Source organism: Haliaeetus albicilla, chromosome 24 (assembly GCF_947461875.1).
Source record: "Haliaeetus albicilla chromosome 24, bHalAlb1.1, whole genome shotgun sequence".
Lineage (NCBI taxonomy): Eukaryota > Metazoa > Chordata > Aves > Accipitriformes > Accipitridae > Haliaeetus > Haliaeetus albicilla.
In genome coordinates, this window is record NC_091506.1 from 11,108,227 (window position 1) to 11,124,572 (window position 16,346).

Sequence of the window (16,346 nt, forward strand, 5' to 3'; positions counted from 1 at the left end):
GACATGTCCGAGGGCAGCTCCACTGGCCGGAGATCTGCCAGCAGCTCTGCCACAGCCCTCCATCACCAGCGTTTCAAAGCTGCTGAGCATCCCCAGCCTCTCAGGCACCCACAGCCTCGGCTCCACCAGCACCTTTCAGCCAACCAAAACGGCTCAGAGGGGCAGCAGTAGGAACCAGCAGCGCTCACTGCTTCGGGGCATGCAGAGGAGGGGCCCCCCCAAGCCTCAGCAGAGCCCCTGAGATCCCGGGGCAGCCTCTCACGCCTGGCCAGCCCCATTTGGATGGACTTCAGTGTGCTCAGCAGGCAGCCAACACTTCCCTGAACATCCTTAGTGAGCAAGAAAACCACTTAACCACTTCCCTTCCTGAGGAATGAGCTCCAGCACTGGAGCCACTGTCTAGCCGGGGTCACGGTCCTACCACCATTAGTGCCGGGTCAGTGCACAGACGGCCCCGCGGCACAAACTGGATCCGGATTACATGCAGGTGAACAACAGCATTTCTGTTGAATTACCCAGCCTCACGGTCCTGGCTGTAGAATGGGCAGATCCAGAAAGAATTTGGAGGGTGGGCAGGCAGGCAGGAGCTGGCAAAGTGCCTGCCACTGCAGAGCACACCTGGAATGCAGATTTATGCCAGTTTACACCAGTTCAGCACCAGAGGCACTCGTCTGGAGCACTTCCCACCCTGAGTCAGGTGTTCCTTAATGGGGCCTGGGTAACCCCAAACCTCATTGGGGGGAACTGGGGAGAAGAGGTGGTGGAGGTCTCCAGCTGAGTGTGCACCACGCAGCGGCCAGGCACACAGGAGATGCCATTCCATGGAGCTCACATGGGGCCGGGAGCAGAAGCCAAAGACAGGGAGGAGCAGTCTGGAGGGGCCCAAAGAAAAGCTGGACACGCTTGACAGTTCTGAGCACCATTTTACTGAAGGGCTGGACACCTGCTAGGACTTCATAACAAAAAGTTCACTTCATTTAAGAAAAAAGACAGTCTGGTTTTTGTCCCATTCCCTCTGAAGAGCAGAATAATACTAACACTGTCTTTTCACTAAACAATGCCATTCCAAAATATACAACACTGAGTGTGGAGCAGCCCAGCCTCATATTAAACATTAAATATTAATATAGCTTCGGAAACATTCTACACAAACAAATGAAACAGTAAAAAGTTCACTCAAGAACAAGATGGTAATTTGTTGTAAATTCACCATACAAAAGTTTGTTACTTGCCCTCTCATGGGCTGCAGTCGCTGCTCCTCAGCCATCGCTCAGGATCCCTGAACACCAGGGGATGCCTGCGGCTGGGCTGGTGGCACCAGTCCCAGTCAGAGCAGGTCAGTCATGCTGTGGCGCGAAGACAGCTCTCTTAGAGACAATGGTTGGCAGAGACGGGAGCGAGGGGCCGGGCAGTGCCCACCCAGAGACCCCACGTCCCTCAGAGCACCTGCTGTGCCTCTGCTCGGGAAATGCTACTCCTCAGGAGTGTTGCACCAGGAACCAGGAGGAGGGAACGGCGTCACACACCGTGCTTTCCCTGCCACAAACGCTGACACTCGTTTCATCCCATCCCAGGCCTGGGCAGCATGGTGGAGCAGGGGCAGGAGGGGAGGTATTTCTGGGCATAGCTTTGCAGCACCTTCTCTTTTACAACAGCACTGCGTGCCTGACTGCATCTGTGGGAATCACCAGATTCTCACAGGGGCTGCCTGTAGCAACAGGAACAGAAAGGGCTAATTAAGACAACACGGAGAGAGTCCCAGACGATAATAAGGCCTTTAAGGGACTCCCCGGGGCAAGGCCTAATTGTCCCACAGGGGAAGGTATTTCGCATGCTCACGGGAGGAAGAGCTGCCCCCCCTGCAAGGGTGTCCAGGGGTTACAAGTCAGCACACACAGGGGGCAGGGGGGGTTCTGCAAACTGGGGAGCGGCTTACCTTCCCCACAGCCACCCAAGCAGGGCCAGTTTGTGTGACCAACAAAGGATGGAAACCAAGGGTTATCAGGGGCACCTGCTCCAAAAGGGCACCCCCTCGCCCATGCCCCAGAGCCTGCAGCACCAGTGCCTGCGTAGTGCTACCAGACAGGGCAGGACAGGCCCCATCAGCCAGGCAGGGACAGAGCGGAGGCACTGCTACCTGTACACCACAGGCCTCGCTCCTCTGTTTGCAGATCTCCTGCAGCAGAAGCAGAAGCTGGCTGGCCAGGCGCTGCTGGTGTCTTTGGTTTCCCCTAACCCCAGCTTCTCGCTTTTTCACCAGACCTCCTCGGTCTTCCTAAGCAAACTGAGGGGGCTGGCCTCAGCACCACAGCTTTGGAGGCTGCAGCTGGCCAAGCTGTGAGCGCTAGCAGTGTCACACCTACAGACAGGGTTCACTTGATACTCAGGGCTGACGTAGTGAGGCAGGCTGGCTCTCCTGCCTTCTGGGACAAGATCTCTGCTCCACCAGACAGCGAGGCACCTGGCACCTTCCTAACAGCACCCAGCTCCAAGCAGGAACAGGCTTCGAGGAGAGTGGTGCACTCTAGCAGAGAGTCCCAAACGCAAGGGCCTGGGAGCAACCTCTCCACAGGTGGTGCCAGCCCACCCAGCTCGCAAAGCCAAGGGCCGCAGCACTGTCGAGAAGGTGCGAGGTGTCCCAGAACAGCTGTCCTCTCCTCAGACCACCTCAGCTCCTGGAAAGCTTACCCCATCTGACCACGGGAGCAAACAGGCCAGTGCCATTTTGAAGACTGAAAGAGAAACTGTGACTTCCACACAAACCAACCAAGCTGCTTGAGCTCCACACAGCTCGGCACCGACCCTGCCAACCACAGCCAAAACAAGGATCCTCCCACCTAAACCTGCCCTCCTGCCCAGGAAGCTGCCCAGCTCACGTCACACTGTTCAGCTGCAGCTGAGAGACAAACCTGCTCTCCATCCCCATACGTCCCTTGTGCTGTGGCCAAAGGCCCAGCTCCCAGACAGGGCAGGGAACTTGGACCCAAGGGGGAGAGCAGCTGGACCGGCTGCACCACCCCCACATGCTGGCAAGGTCTGGCCATGAACACGGCACAAGTCACAACTGAAAGGGCCAAAATTCTGTGCTCAAGCCCAAACTCCCCCCAGCCTCTCCCTGGAGCCGAGAGACTTCCACCAGCTTCACCGGTGGAGAAATGCTGCTGGTGTATGAGGGGGGGCCACAGAGGACACACAGCAGAACAGGGGCAGCTGCGGAGCAGGGCCGCAGAGCCGGATGCGCAGCATCACCCACCCATGCTGTTCTGCTCCGAACTTCCCTGCAATGCTCTTAGCTGGTGACTGGCTGAACTCTGTGCAAGAAAACACCAGGCAATGAGGGATCTCAGCCCACTGCCCCCCTGGCTCTGTGAGCATGAGCGCTGCAGGCTGCGCGGGTGATGCCCTGCTCTGAAAAGCATCCAGCTAGGTGAGTGCTCACAACGCTCCAGGGAGCATACCTCTTCCTCACACTGAAATACCACTAGCGCGCTACAAAACAGGAGTAACAAAATAATCCCTTCTTATTTTGCAGAAAAGTGCTTAAGAAATTCTGTACAAGGATCACTATGGCAGCTGGCTCTGCGGGGGGGAGGCAGTTTGGAAGCAGCAGCACCATGCTACATGGCTTGCAGGGAAGAGGCCAAGGAGAAACTCCTCCAACTAAAAGCAGCGGCAGATGGTGAAATCTGATCACAGTGGACATGAGCTTCAAAACATTTCTACCAATTAACAATGTGATTTCAACTGGTATCCGATGTCAGCTTCCCCTTCAGCTGCCTGCCGGACAAGCTGCTCTCCCCACGGACCTCGCTGACGGACATCTGAAGCACGCAGGAAGCTCAAGGACCTTGTCTGGTGGAGGCGAAGCATAAACTCTAGTTCTTGGCAGCTGAATAAAAGGAGAAATGATTTCCACAAAATCAGTTGGAAGAACAGCCCTTTGACCGCTGGCTGAATCATTTCTAGAAGTGACAGTGGCACAAATCCATGTGGTAAAAGCATTCCTAAGAGAGTCTCCAAAGCTCTCAGCTGTCATGGTGCCCAGGAACAGCATAAGCCAGGTTAGGCACTTGGATTGAAAGTGACTAATACAGAAACAGGTCTGAACAACCTGCATACAGCACGCTCAGCAGAGACCACAGCACTCCAGGCAACGCATTTCTACGTGCCTTGCCAGTTACTGCTGCGCAGATCCCTGGAAGGCAAGCGTTACTCTGCTGTCACAGAATAACATGGGGTGGAAGGGACCTGTGAAGGAAGATCTCTGGTTAGATCAAGTTTTAGGCTGGCCTGGTTTGATCAAACCCTTTGTCTTCCCTAAACACCAGACAGCAGTGTCCACAGCACAGCCCCTTCTGCAGCCTCCTGCACATCAGTATCAGAGGCCCAAGACGCCAGGAACACCCACACCCGGCCATGAGATGAAGGATGGCAGAGCCAACCACTAACAGGCTGCAGGCACCCTGTCTGCCAGCACTGGATGACAGGCAGCAGTTGCTCACATTAGCACCAGGTGCTATAAAGCCCCTCTGTGAATAACAAGCTGCAGTCCTTCCAGCCGAGTTCCCAAATCACCTGCGAGGGGGAAGAGGAAACATCAGGAGGGCAGACAATCAAGCTCCAGCACTGCCCAGTAGCTCAGGGGCCCTCCAGTCTGTTAGAGATGTGCAGAAGAGCTGACAGAGACTGGACTGATGACAGGCAAGTCCCTGAGCACAGAGCGATGGGGTGCTCGCTTCCCTGGCAGGAGCCTCAGTGACACAGAAGTGTTTCTAATGCTCATCTCTTCCTGTGGAGCAGAAGACCTCTTGCTGGTAGCCTGGGAAGGACACCAGGCGAGGCGTTGCCACAAAGCATTTGCAGAATTCAGCTTGGTGCCGGGAAAGGCATGGCAGCACTAAGGCAGTATGTTTTGCTGGATGTGTTAAGCAACAGTACAAGCCAAGTCCTTGACTGGCAAAGACCCAAGCTGTGAAAGACAAGAGGTGATGGAGAAGAGTGGGGAGGCAGGCAGCAGTGCAGCTGGGGGAAGAAACACAACGAAGAGGAGGCCTGCTAAGCTGGCCTCAGGTGCTCAGCTTCCTGCTCAGGCTGGAGGAGAAGCAACCTCAACCCAAATTCAGCCTTGTTGATGCACGGTTGTTTTTCCCACCGGAGGCCAGGCACTCAGCTGGGATGCCTGTGCTGCATGAAGAGGCTCCAGAGACAGCTCTCACTGCCCTTATAAGGGACTGGGAGCAGGGGAAGCTGCCGAGCAGCCTGTCAGACAGTGATACCGCAGGCAGGAGTTCAGAGCCCTCCTCGGGAAACAGCCAAAAAGAGAAACTCCAGTGCAAGACTTCAAGACCTGGCATTTGAGAGCGTGGGAATGAGAAAGGTCTGAAGGAGTGGGAACAAAAGGGACAAAGCAATTTTTGGCTGGTCAACAGTGACGGAGGGTCCCTGTTCATCCAGCATCATGTCAGGACAGGGAACTCTCTGCCAGGGCATTTTAAAACGCAGAAGCAGAAGAAAATATTTCCTCCTCCTCTGCAGCCAACCAGCGGCATTCAGAGGTCAGTCTCCAACATTGCAAGTTATGATCTCTGACAGCAACTCAGATACATGTAGTAAAACCACACAGAACTCGAGTGTGTGATTCAGAGCCTGCAATCATCCCCTGAGGGAGAACCTCCACCCTGCTCTACCCGGGTGAGGGGTGCAAACCCCAGCTGTGCCTCGGGACACCCAGCTTCCCTGCACTCTCACTCCCTCATGAACCTCCTCTCTTCTCTCCGTGGCATGGTTTTCCTCTCTGAGCTGAGGATCAGACACTGACCCCTTTTGCAAAGCACTGAAATCCAGCCAGGTGCTAGGGAGGGGCAGAAACGTAAGGAGCTGGGGCTTCCCAGGGGAGCTCATCCCTTCAGCCAATGTCCACAGAGATTACTAGGTCAGACAACTGGTATTGTGAGCTGGTGAGAGAATGAGTGGATTACCAGCCCACTGCTGCAGAGATCTGAATGTACAGTGGTGTACAGAGCCAGGCCCGTGCCAGGCACAACGCTGCTTCCTCTCCCTGAGCTGCCAGCTTCTGTTTTTGCAGTATCCCAACGCAGATCATCTCATCAGAGACCATCCCTCCCAGGTGACAGTGGCAGCACCTACCGCTCCAGCACGGTTTCTCCCAGAGCTTGCAGATCCCTCCCTGAGGAGAGCAGACACGACCTCCACCAGCGCACAGTCTGTGTTGGCATCTGACAGCATGCCCCCGGCGCAGGAAGGCTAACGCAGCCGTCTGCGGTTCCGCAGTGCCTCCTGGGGACGGGCAGAGCCTGCGCTCCAGGAGCTTTCACACCTGCCACACACCTTCTCGCAACATCCCAGACAGCACAGCAAAGCTGTCACCCATCACAACACAGTGCTGATCTCGCCTCCTACTGCTTCACCCTCACAAACTGACAGAAAGAAACTCTCTAAGTGCTGGCATATATCCTCACAACTCTTTCGCTTTTCTGCTTTAATTCAGGCTCAAATACCCCACTGAGCTCTGGGACCGGCAGGATGTATCTAATACATTCAAACACAGCCTGTGTCTTCTCTACTGGCAGCTAGAACCTGCTCCTGAAACATCCAGCAACAGCAAAGCAGTTACGTGGTGGACAGGACACTTTATGCAATTCCTGTTAACAACTCCAGCCCTTCAGCTCTAATAGTCACAGTTCATGCTTTATGTCCGCAGCTGGGGTACAGGAGAGCAGAGCAACACTGAGTGCTGAGGAGGAATCGCTCTCTGGAAGCAAACCCCTACCATGCATTCAGAGCTTCTGCTACCATAGAATGGAGGAGGCACCTAGAGACGTCAGCAGCCCCGTAACACTCCCCCACTCTTACGCAGAGGTAATACCAAAAGTATGATTAAAACTGTAGTCAACTATCGGCTGGTAATTCTCCAAATTGCTTGGCATTTCTGGAGACAAACAAGTAGCGATAACTCTGCCTGCCTCTGAGCTGCTCAAGAGAGCCCAGAACAGACTGTCACAGCACTGAATCACAAAGAAATCCTGGCACCTTTAAAAGACTGGCTGAAGGGGAGGGGGAAAAAAAGCTATCGAACCCAATCCCAGAGGGATGGAGGAAGAGCATCTTCCCACAGTTCCTGGGCCATATGCACATATATGGATATATAGATATATAGATAATAAAGTTATAAAATTTGATCAAAATAAAACCAGTAAATGTACAGCTTGAAAAACAGCAATATCACAGTGCATCAATGTCATGAGAAAGTCCCGTGTTCTCCCCCTGCACGAGAGCGCAGCCTGCCACGTTCAGAAGAGCGCCTGCGGGAAGCGAGCCCTCCAGCCTGCTCGGCTCGCAATGGGCGAGAGTCATCACCCCATGTTCCTGAACAGGTTTTTGTATTTCTGCAGTCAGTTCTCCATAGCAGTGGTAGACAGGCAGAAACAGCACGAGAGCAGGCTGCTCTGTCTGCAGGTTAGTCGACATACCGTCACCAGGCACCAGAGATCCAGAGTTGCTCTTAAACTTCCCCATGCTCTGATGCCAGGCTCGTATTTACTTACTTACAAAAAAAGTGACAAAGTGAAGAAACTCAGGGGACGCTGTGAGAGTGGGACAAGGGCTGAATTCGGATCACGGGGGACAGATTGACCCTAAGAATCTTCTGTGCTCTCCTCCTCACTTCATCATCAGAGGAAGAGTTGCCCACCTTGATGGCCCGGAATTTCAGCAGGTTCAAAGTGCTCTGAGCTCGTCGAGATTTATTTTGGATAGGAATGGTATTTGCTTTCTTCCTCTGTGGTGCTTCTCTTGACTCCGTAGCTCTTCTCTTCTTCTGCCCAACGCTCTCACGGTAAGTGCTGCTGTCCTTCCACTCTGTTTTCCCCACCAGAGCTTCCTTATCTTTAATTTTCAGGGTCTTGGACTGCGCTGCTGTGGTGCAGCCCTGGGATGAGCTGCCTGTGACTCTCCCGTTGAGGACTCCCGAGGCTTTGCAAGCATTGCTCTCCTGCAGCACTCCACCCTTTGGTCCCTTCAGAAGATTTAAAGCAAGGGTGGCAGAATCCGGTGCTTTCTTTATCAAACGCTTGTAGCCCTTACCTTCTGTTATTTTAGTGGTCTTGCCTGAAGAAAACTGCCTCGGTGTACTCGAAGCCTTGAGGAGTTTAAGGTCCGAGGGCGAGATCCCAAGACGCCCTTGTGTGTACTTGGACTCCAAACAGGGCACGGTAGTTTTCAGTGGCACCAGAGCTTCCAGAACTACCGACAGTCTCATGGCTGGATACACGTCAGGATACATGCTTGTAGGGAAGCCCACTGCCGTGGCCTTGGACGTGCCGGATCTTGTTTGCTTCAAGGAGCTCAAGAGGAGATTTGTGGAATCCCCTTTAGAGACAGGCTGAGTGGACACTTTCGAAGAGTTCACCGAAATGCTGGTAGGCGAAGCAGACACCTTTGCCATGGCTGCGGTGTTTCTAGCCGGAGTCTTAGTGGGCTCGGCAGCGTTGGCGCAGTTGTGCGGGGTGCTCTCTTTTGTTTGACTAGGTGTGTCTGCCGTGCACGAGCTGTACCCATACACATCCTTACTCCTCAGAACTGTGGGCTGATAGCCCTCCTCCTTCAGGCCCTGAATGAAGGCCACCAGCTGGGTCTCTGTGTCCGAAAGGTCCTTGGACATCGGGTTGAAGACTCGTAGGGCTTCCTCCAGCACTTTCTGTCCTGCAGAGGAAATTCTTGACCAGGAATGGACAGCTTTTTCTTCCACATTGTTCACTGCAATATTCATGGCATTAGGCAAGTGGGTGCTTCAGGAAGGTCCAAATTACTGGAAAAACAACCCTTGACACCTCAAAAGGAGAGAGAAGATGGTTAGCTTACAGCAACTGAAATCATCTCACATTTTTAAGCAGGGACTTGAAGCCATTAAACCCAGACATGGCTACTCACAAACATCAGATCAGATTCTGGCCATAACCGATGTTAGAAGCATCATCAAGAAAATCCCGTCACTGATTTATCTCTGAAGTAAAACTAAAACATCTCTTGCAGAAATATCCTCAAACCTAAACAAAGATTTCAGGCAATCCCATCCAACCCATCCGAAGATGAAGGGTTCCAATGGTTACACCGTTAAAATCTGCAGCTCATTTCCAGTTTGAGTCCTACATGCCCAGCTTTGGATAACCAGATCTCACTTTCCTTTGGTAAAGTAGCCCTTCATTGAACCCGCTCCCCGCGCACGCACTGAAAACAGCATGATCAAGCCATCTCAACACTAAGCAGCCTGAGGACCTCAAATCTATCCCAGCATCATGTTCAATTTTCCAGCTTCCTAATTGATTCTGCTCAAAAATTGATTCTGAGTCCCTGCCAAAGCTGCAGCACCCTCCTGAAGACCTGACAGCAGAGCTGGAGGCTATTTCAGTTGTGCTTCATTGATGCTGAACGCTGTGGCAAGGCAATACCACTCCTCGCTGCTCCCTTGTTTGAACAATGGTCTGCAACTTGCTGTCACAGCAAACTGGTGTTGATCCAAGGGCACTCGCTGCCAAGTGAGGAGGAAGCAGGAAATTCAAGCAGGGCAGCATGAAGGAAACACACATCACCAGGGCCAAGTGTACAGTGACCTGAGGGCAACACTGGGATCGTGCTCAGGGCACTACACAGCTGTCTGCCTGGGACAAAAGCACTAATTATTGTTTTAAATAAAAAACAGGCACTGAAGAGCAGTCCAGGCAGGACTTTTTGATACACCTGAGCGAACCCCAATCCTCTCATGCTGAGCTGGCGGCCTTGCCAGCTCCGCAGCTGGACACTGTGGCAAGAAGTCACAAAATCTTTAGCTTCACTGATACCTCTCAAAATAATGAGGATTCAGCAAAAAGTCCTTTTCAGGGAAATGTGGAAGGTGTCAGAGATACTATTAGAGAGGGCAGCGTGCAGGCAAGAAAGCTGTGATGGAAAAGTTAGCACCTGAGCAGACAGAGCAAGGAACTACTCCTGTCCGACGTTCCTCCCAGAACTCCAGTTTCACCACAACCCCAGAGCCTGGGAGTGCCGGCCCCGGGCCGCCACTGGCTGCACAAACAGGGAAGAGACACAAGCCAAAAGCAGCCGCAGAAAGGGAAGCACAGGTCAGCGGGGGGGTAAGAGCCTCCACATGACAGACTAATCTCAGTCAAGTGTTCTGCAGACGTCACAGCAGAAGAGGGATTTGGAGGAGGATAATGCAGTTGTTCTGTGACAGGCGGGGGATCTCCCACGGAGGAGGGGAGGCAGGCAGGGAAGTGCTCCAACAGAGCCGTGGCCGGCGTCATCAGCCAGCGGTGAGATTTGACACCTCCATAGTGAACAAGCGGCAGCAGGCACAGCGAAGCCAGCAAGCATGTAAAGCTTAATCCTGATCTGGTAGAGAGAAACCAATGGAGAAGCACAAGGAACAACATGTGCTCAACAGGCTGTGAGATGGATCATCTTCAGGCTGCAGCAAGCCCAGGAACAAGCCTAGGACGCCTCAGGGGGTATTCTGGTGTTGGAGAGGCTGTGACATCTCATCGGGGACAGGACATCTCAACATCGATCCGCTCAGTCTTGTTTTGTGCAGTGCAAATTGTAGTAGGAGCGAAAGCTGGCCACAAGCAGGGACCCCCCCAGCCTGTCCACCCGGCAGCAAGTTCCCTCACTTGACGCCCTACCAGGGGACATGCCCTGGCTGAAGAGCCACGGGGCCACCGGCCCGCAGTAATCCTGGCATGGATGCAAGCACGGCAGGACCCTCACGCAACGCTCGCTCGAGCGATGCCAGCGCCAGTCTGGAGGCCCGGCTGTCCGGGTGCAGAGCTCGAGGGAAGGGCTCTGCAGTGCTTCTCCCGGTGCACCGGAGAAGCAAGCCAGCTGCTGGCAGGGCCGAGACGCGGGGCTGGGGCGGCCTGTGCAGACGGAGGTTGCCGCGGAGACCCAAGGAGGGCTCGGCGCGGGCCACCGGGGCGGGCAGCCCCCCCCGGCTCAGCCTCTCCTCCTGGCCCACCCCTCGGTGGAGGAGACAGATGCCCCTTCCCGAGCGCCCGTCCCTCGCTCCCTTCGCAGCCCCGCCCCCAGGCTCTGCCCGCCCGGTAAGGAGGGACCGGCGAGAGCCCTGGCCGGTGCCCTCCCTACGGGGCTGCGGGGAGGTGATTGGTGCAGACAGCGGGTGCGGCCCCCCCCCGTTCGGCCCTCGCCGGCTCCCGGGCCCGGGGCGGGGGGGGAAGGGGGGAGAGGGCGGGGGCCGGGGCGGGGCCCTCAGCGCCGCGGCTCCGCCTCCAGCGCCCGGGGGCCACCCCACCGGGAGGCTCGGCAGCGCCCTCGCCCGGGAGCGCGGGGCCCGGGCACCGCCGGCCCCAACCTACCGGCCGCCGCTAGACCCGCACCCGCTGCTGCGCTGCGACCGCCGATCCAACATGGCCGCCCGCGGAGCGCCGGAAGCACCGCCTACTTCCGCTTCCGGCTCCCTTCCGCCGGCCGGGACCACGCCCACAGCCACGGGAGCGGGTTCAGCCACGCCCCCACCCACGGCGCCCCGGCCACGCCCCCGCCCCCCGCCGCTTTCGCCGTGTCCATGGCAACGGCGGTCGGGCCGCCGGTGGCGGGCGGTGCCCCGCGGCGCAGCCCCGGGCCGGCAGGGGGCGCCGGCCGGCGGAAGCGGCGCGGGCGGAAGCGGCGCCGTTTCCAGGTAACGGCGGCGCGGCCGGGGCCGGTTCCGGTGGCGGGGCCGGTTCCGGGGCGATGAGCGGCGGGGCCGGGCGGCGGCGGCGGCTGGTGCTACACGTGGACCTGAACAACACGGTGGTGGCGGCGGACGCGGTGTCGGGGCAGGGCCCGCGGGCGGCGCTCAACACCTTCCTCAGCACCGTCACCTGGGGCCGCGCCGGGGCCGCCGGTGAGCGCCGGGGCCTGCGGGGGCCGGGCGGCGGCGGTGGCGGCAGCTGAGCACCCTCCTCTCTTGCAGGCGAGTGGCAGTGGGCGAGCGACCGCCCCTCCCTGGGCCCCCCCTGCCCCGGAGCTCTCAGCTACTACAGCCGCCACGGCCGGGACCCGGCCTTCACCGAGGCGGGCCCGGGCCGGTGCTTCGGCGGCCTCCACGCCCGCCACCTGCAGCTGCTGGAGTGGCCGGGCCGGCCGCACGACGTCTTCTCAGTACAGGGGGAACCCAGCAAGAGCTACCACCTGATCCTGCCCGCCTTCTTCCGCCTCCTGGACACCCTGCACCGGGAAGGGAGGACGTTCGCCGTCATCTTCAGGACCTTCGGCACAGACCTGCCCCGAGCCCTCCGGGCCGTCAGCTGTGCCCTGGCTGGGCAGCACCCCCAGTTCCCCACCCTGCGGGACGTGTCGGTGAGTGGCACCCCCGGGGCCCGGCGTGCTGGAGAAGGGCAGCCGGATGGCCTGCACGGAGCTCCCTGTGCCAGGCTGCTCTCGAGGCGCTTAGCTGGCCTGCTTTCCAAAGCACCAGCTTCTGTGGAGAGGAAACGCAGCCAGCCTTTTGGGATGAAGCTGTTAGCCAGGGGGGAGCACGTGTGCCTGCGGATCCTGTGTGGGAAAGGTCTCCTCTTGGGGTATCCTGGGTCAGACAGAGCATTCCCTCTCCCGGAGAGGGGCCACCGCAGCAGAGCGGGTCTCCCTGGCTCAGAGCCGATCGCAACCATGCTCTCCCCCTGGCAGTACACCGGGCAGGAATGCTGGGAATGAGCTTCAGAAACTGCTTCAGTTGTTCCTTGGAGCATTGATGGGGAACAGAAGTTAAAATGGGGGCAGCGTGCAGCTAGGAGGTCATTCCTTTCCATCCCTGGGGAGGGGATGACTTTTGGTTGGGTGGGGTTCCATGCTTCCTCTTGTCTTTCCCCAGCATCATCCTCCCACCCTGCAGTGGTGGGGAATCTCCACCCTGCTGCTTGGTGTCTCTGCTAATGCACGAAACCTTTGTCTGCTTTGGAAACCTTTCTTCTCCTGGTTTCTGCCATCCTGCAGCTCCCTGTGGACCTCCACCCTGGCCAGATACGCTGCAGCAAGCGAGAGGTGGTGCTGACAAGGGGAGCAGAGCGGCTGGCCACCCGGGAAGATGGAAGAAAGCTTTATGACTACTTCAGCTCCTTTGAGGGAATTGGAGGCTTCCAAGACCACTTTGACTGGTGAGAAACAGGGCACTGAGGAAGTGGATGGGGCATTTTCTTCTCTCCTGTGATTCTCTGAGCTTCTGCCGGTCTGGGATAGCTCCTAGTTTTGAGGTCTTTACGTTACTGGGGCCCCTATCACTTATGTGTTCCCAGTTTTGCCTGTGGGCAGCCTGGTGGGGTTCTTGCATTTTTCCTGAGGTCCCCATCTCCTGGTGTACCTCCTGCTTTTCTCCAAACACCCCCTGATTTGTCATCTTGCTACAAAATGCCTCTTTACCAGGAGGCAGCAGCAGGCAGAGGGACAGGATGGTCTCCATCCCGCTTCCCTGGCTCAGACGTTGTTGCCCTGTGCCTGCAGTGCAGCCTGGCCTGCCTTTACCTGAGAGCTGTCGCCCTCTCCCTCCCCTGATTGCTCCTTGTCATGCTTGCTATTTCAGGTGGGCCAGAAATCAGTTCTCTTCCCGGGGTGGGAAGCCCCTGTGGATTGACCCCCATGATCCCAGCATTCACCACATCTTCATTGATGACAACATCCGGCTGGACGATGAGGACACCATTGTTCATCCCCAGGTAGGCGGCTGAAGGCCCCTTCGGCGCCAGCTGCCTGTGCTGGGGGGTGTCCCCAGTGAGGTCAGGCACATTTTGTCCCCTTTGCATGAGCAACAGCCTGTAAAAGGGGGATCAAGGTGCAGCCCTGGTGTCACTGCACCCCACGCCACCAGTGTTGGTGGCAGCGATGCATGGGGCTGCCCACGGGGAGGGTGAGATCGGCCATCAGCAGAGAACAGCAGGTGCTGGCTGCCTGCTCTCACCACTGAGTGCCTCTGCTCCGCCGGGGTGAGTCAGCCCTGCTCCCGGCAACAGCGGCAATGGTGGCAGGCCAGCCAGCCTTAGCATGCGGCCGTGGCTCATCTGTGGCACCGAATCGAAAGGGCAGTGTTTGTGGCAGAACACACTTGGAAAAAGGGAATGTTTATGCAGACAGAAATGTGCCTGGCAGTTGGACAACTGTCCATCCTTGAACAAGAGCTGCAGATACACAGGCAAGCCTGAACCCTGCCTGTTTCCATCCAGGAAGACACAGCTCGGGGGAGGAAAATGGTTGGCAGCATTTCCCAGGCAGCCAGGGAGTGGCGAGGGATGGGATGCTCGTGGATTTGTAGCTGGTGGCAGGAGTTGTTGCTGCCTGGAGCAGACCTGTCAGGAACGGGCTTTGGTCTGTGCTGTACCTGATTCAGGGGAGTTGCTGCGGACGGCTCTGCTGAGAGCCTGAGGACCCTGCGCACAGCAGCTGTCTGCAAGAGCCGGAGCATGGCTCATGCAGCTCCACCTGCTGCAGTTCAGCCTCAGGCTGTTTCCCTGATCAAGGAGTTCCTCCTTTCGCCATCTGTAGCGGGCATGGCTGGTCAGTCAGGCTGCTCAGCTTGTCTCAGGGCAGCTGTACAGCCAGCCCTAGGGCTCTCCCCACACCAGATCAGACAGATAGGATCAAGTTATGATGGCAGCAGACCTTGCTGGGGTCTGGGCAGCAGCCGAGCATCTCGCCAGCAGGGCTTATCACCGCTGCTGGGACTTTGCTGTCCTGCAGCCAGGATCAGGAGGTTGGATGCCAGCTTCCCCTCCTCTTGCGTCACCAGCTCTGCAGGGCTGTCCCCATGTCAGTGACGGTGACAGAGCAGCACTGGGAAGGAAGCAGATTGCCAGGTGGCCTTAGGCAGAGCCATGGTAAAGATCAGAAGGTGAAGTCCCTCCTGTGCGACAGGCTGTGGCAGCCAAAGGAAGAGCTGTTGGCAGAGGTTTTCCTGGGGTCAGCTGCTCCACAGAGCCATTTTCTTCCAGCTGTGTGGCATGGCCTATTCCTTAGGGGAGTCCCAGCCCCATGTGTGACAAGCTGGTTCAGAGCCAAAGGCGCTTTCTGGGAGGGAGGGGAAATGTGGAGAAACTTCACTTTCTGTTGCTGGAGTGGAGATGGAAGTCCCTGCCCTCTGCCACCGATCCACAGCCAGCATGAAGGTGCCTGGCCAAGGAGGAGGGCAGGGTGCACCGCAGGGTGCGTGCGCTGCTGCCGGGCTCTGCGCTCATGCTGGGCACAGCCCTGGCACTGCTGCCGGCGGAGGGTGCGAGTGCTTCTGTGCGCTGCTCTCTCCCCTCAGGTGTTTTCGGAGCTGGGCAGCAGCAGCCCCAGGCGTGCTCCCACCTCGGAGCTGTACGACGTTTGCTTGGTGCAGAATGACCTGCTGGAGGCCATTGCCAACGAGGACTATTTCCTGCGCTGTGTGAGGAGGTGCGAGGAGAACTACGACCGCTACCTGGCCTGCACGGAGAAGGACACCCCGAGCCAGCGGTGGGATGGATAGTGATGCCACCTCGCAGGCCCGAGGGGCTCTGGACTGGGACAGCCCCTGCTTCCTGTTGCATGCAGGCAAAGTCCCGGGCCGGGCTCCTGCTTCAAGCTATCCCCTCTCCGATGTGTGACATGCCTTTTCAGTCCTACCAGGAGCCTCCGTGCCTGCGCACAAGCATCCTGGGAGCTTGTGTGACAGGATGCCTGGAGAAAACGGCCTTCCTTTCTTTGGCAGCGCTATGGGGAGCTGCCTGCTTGGCTGGAGCCCCTCTGCAGGCAGCACTGCCCGTTTTGCCTGCTCCTGTGTGAGGGCTGGGACTCACGGTGCCCCTCTGCTCACCAGGCAGGGCCCTCCTGCCGCGGCAGTAACATAAGCAGCCACACAGTGTTCACGCCTCCCTTCCTGCTCCTGCACCGGTGGCTGGTGCGGAGCAGTGTTACCGGCAGCATGCCCAAGTGTCATTTGCACCGTGGTGTTCTCCTTGGCAGAGCTAGCGGTGCCGTGTCACTTCTGCCTGTTTTTAAAGCAAACCTTTTTAGCTCGTTTCTGGTGTGAGTTTCCTGCCTGCCTGTGGCTCTGCCTGTGCTGGTGGGTGGAAAGCGCTTTTCTCGGCATGTTCAGTTGCAGGGCTCAGCCAAGCGGGGACAAAAGTGATGGTAGAGGGTTTGCACCCGTGTGCACCTTCCTGACGCTGTTGAGAGACCCTGGCAAGGTCTTGCTCAGAGTGGGGCCGAGCTCACACTCTGTCCCCGGCAGCCCCGCGGTGGTGACGGGCAAGGGGCTGCTCTTCGCTGCAGGATGGTGGCTCCTCAGCTTCGTGAGCCCGGTGCCGGGGCGGCAGGGAGTGCAG

The 16,346-nt window shown here is 57.3% G+C and overlaps 2 protein-coding genes across 2 annotated transcripts; one reads left to right on the top strand and one right to left on the bottom strand.

The window, feature by feature from the left end:
* Positions 1-903: 903 nt before the first annotated feature.
* Positions 904-11,485, bottom strand: CCDC71 (coiled-coil domain containing 71). The gene is made up of 2 exons (XM_069812075.1): positions 11,388-11,485; positions 904-8,849 (listed from the first exon to the last, which is right to left on the bottom strand). Exon 2 carries the CDS (start codon positions 8,786-8,788, stop codon positions 7,595-7,597), a length of 1,194 nt encoding a protein of 397 aa, XP_069668176.1. The 5' UTR covers positions 8,789-8,849; positions 11,388-11,485; the 3' UTR covers positions 904-7,594.
* Positions 11,486-11,716: 231 nt separating this feature from the next.
* On the top strand, positions 11,717-16,041 carry LOC138690868 (uncharacterized). Its single transcript, XM_069812076.1, has 5 exons — positions 11,717-11,917; positions 11,987-12,372; positions 13,006-13,166; positions 13,589-13,721; positions 15,305-16,041. The coding sequence occupies exons 1-5, from the start codon at positions 11,764-11,766 to the stop codon at positions 15,506-15,508; spliced, it is 1,038 nt and encodes a 345-aa protein (XP_069668177.1). The 5' UTR covers positions 11,717-11,763; the 3' UTR covers positions 15,509-16,041.
* The last annotated feature ends 305 nt before the right edge of the window (positions 16,042-16,346 follow it).

Excerpts from the sequence above, each read along its gene's own strand:
- LOC138690868 (XM_069812076.1), top strand. The coding sequence starts at position 11,764 with ATGAGCGGCGGGGCCGGGCGGCGGCGGCGGCTGGTGCTACACGTGGAC. Across the intron at positions 11,918-11,986 it reads GGGCCGCGCCGGGGCCGCCG|GCGAGTGGCAGTGGGCGAGC; the intron begins GTGAGCGCCGGG and ends CCTCTCTTGCAG. Across the intron at positions 12,373-13,005 it reads CCACCCTGCGGGACGTGTCG|CTCCCTGTGGACCTCCACCC; the intron begins GTGAGTGGCACC and ends GCCATCCTGCAG.
- CCDC71 (XM_069812075.1), bottom strand. The coding sequence starts at position 8,788 with ATGAATATTGCAGTGAACAATGTGGAAGAAAAAGCTGTCCATTCCTGG.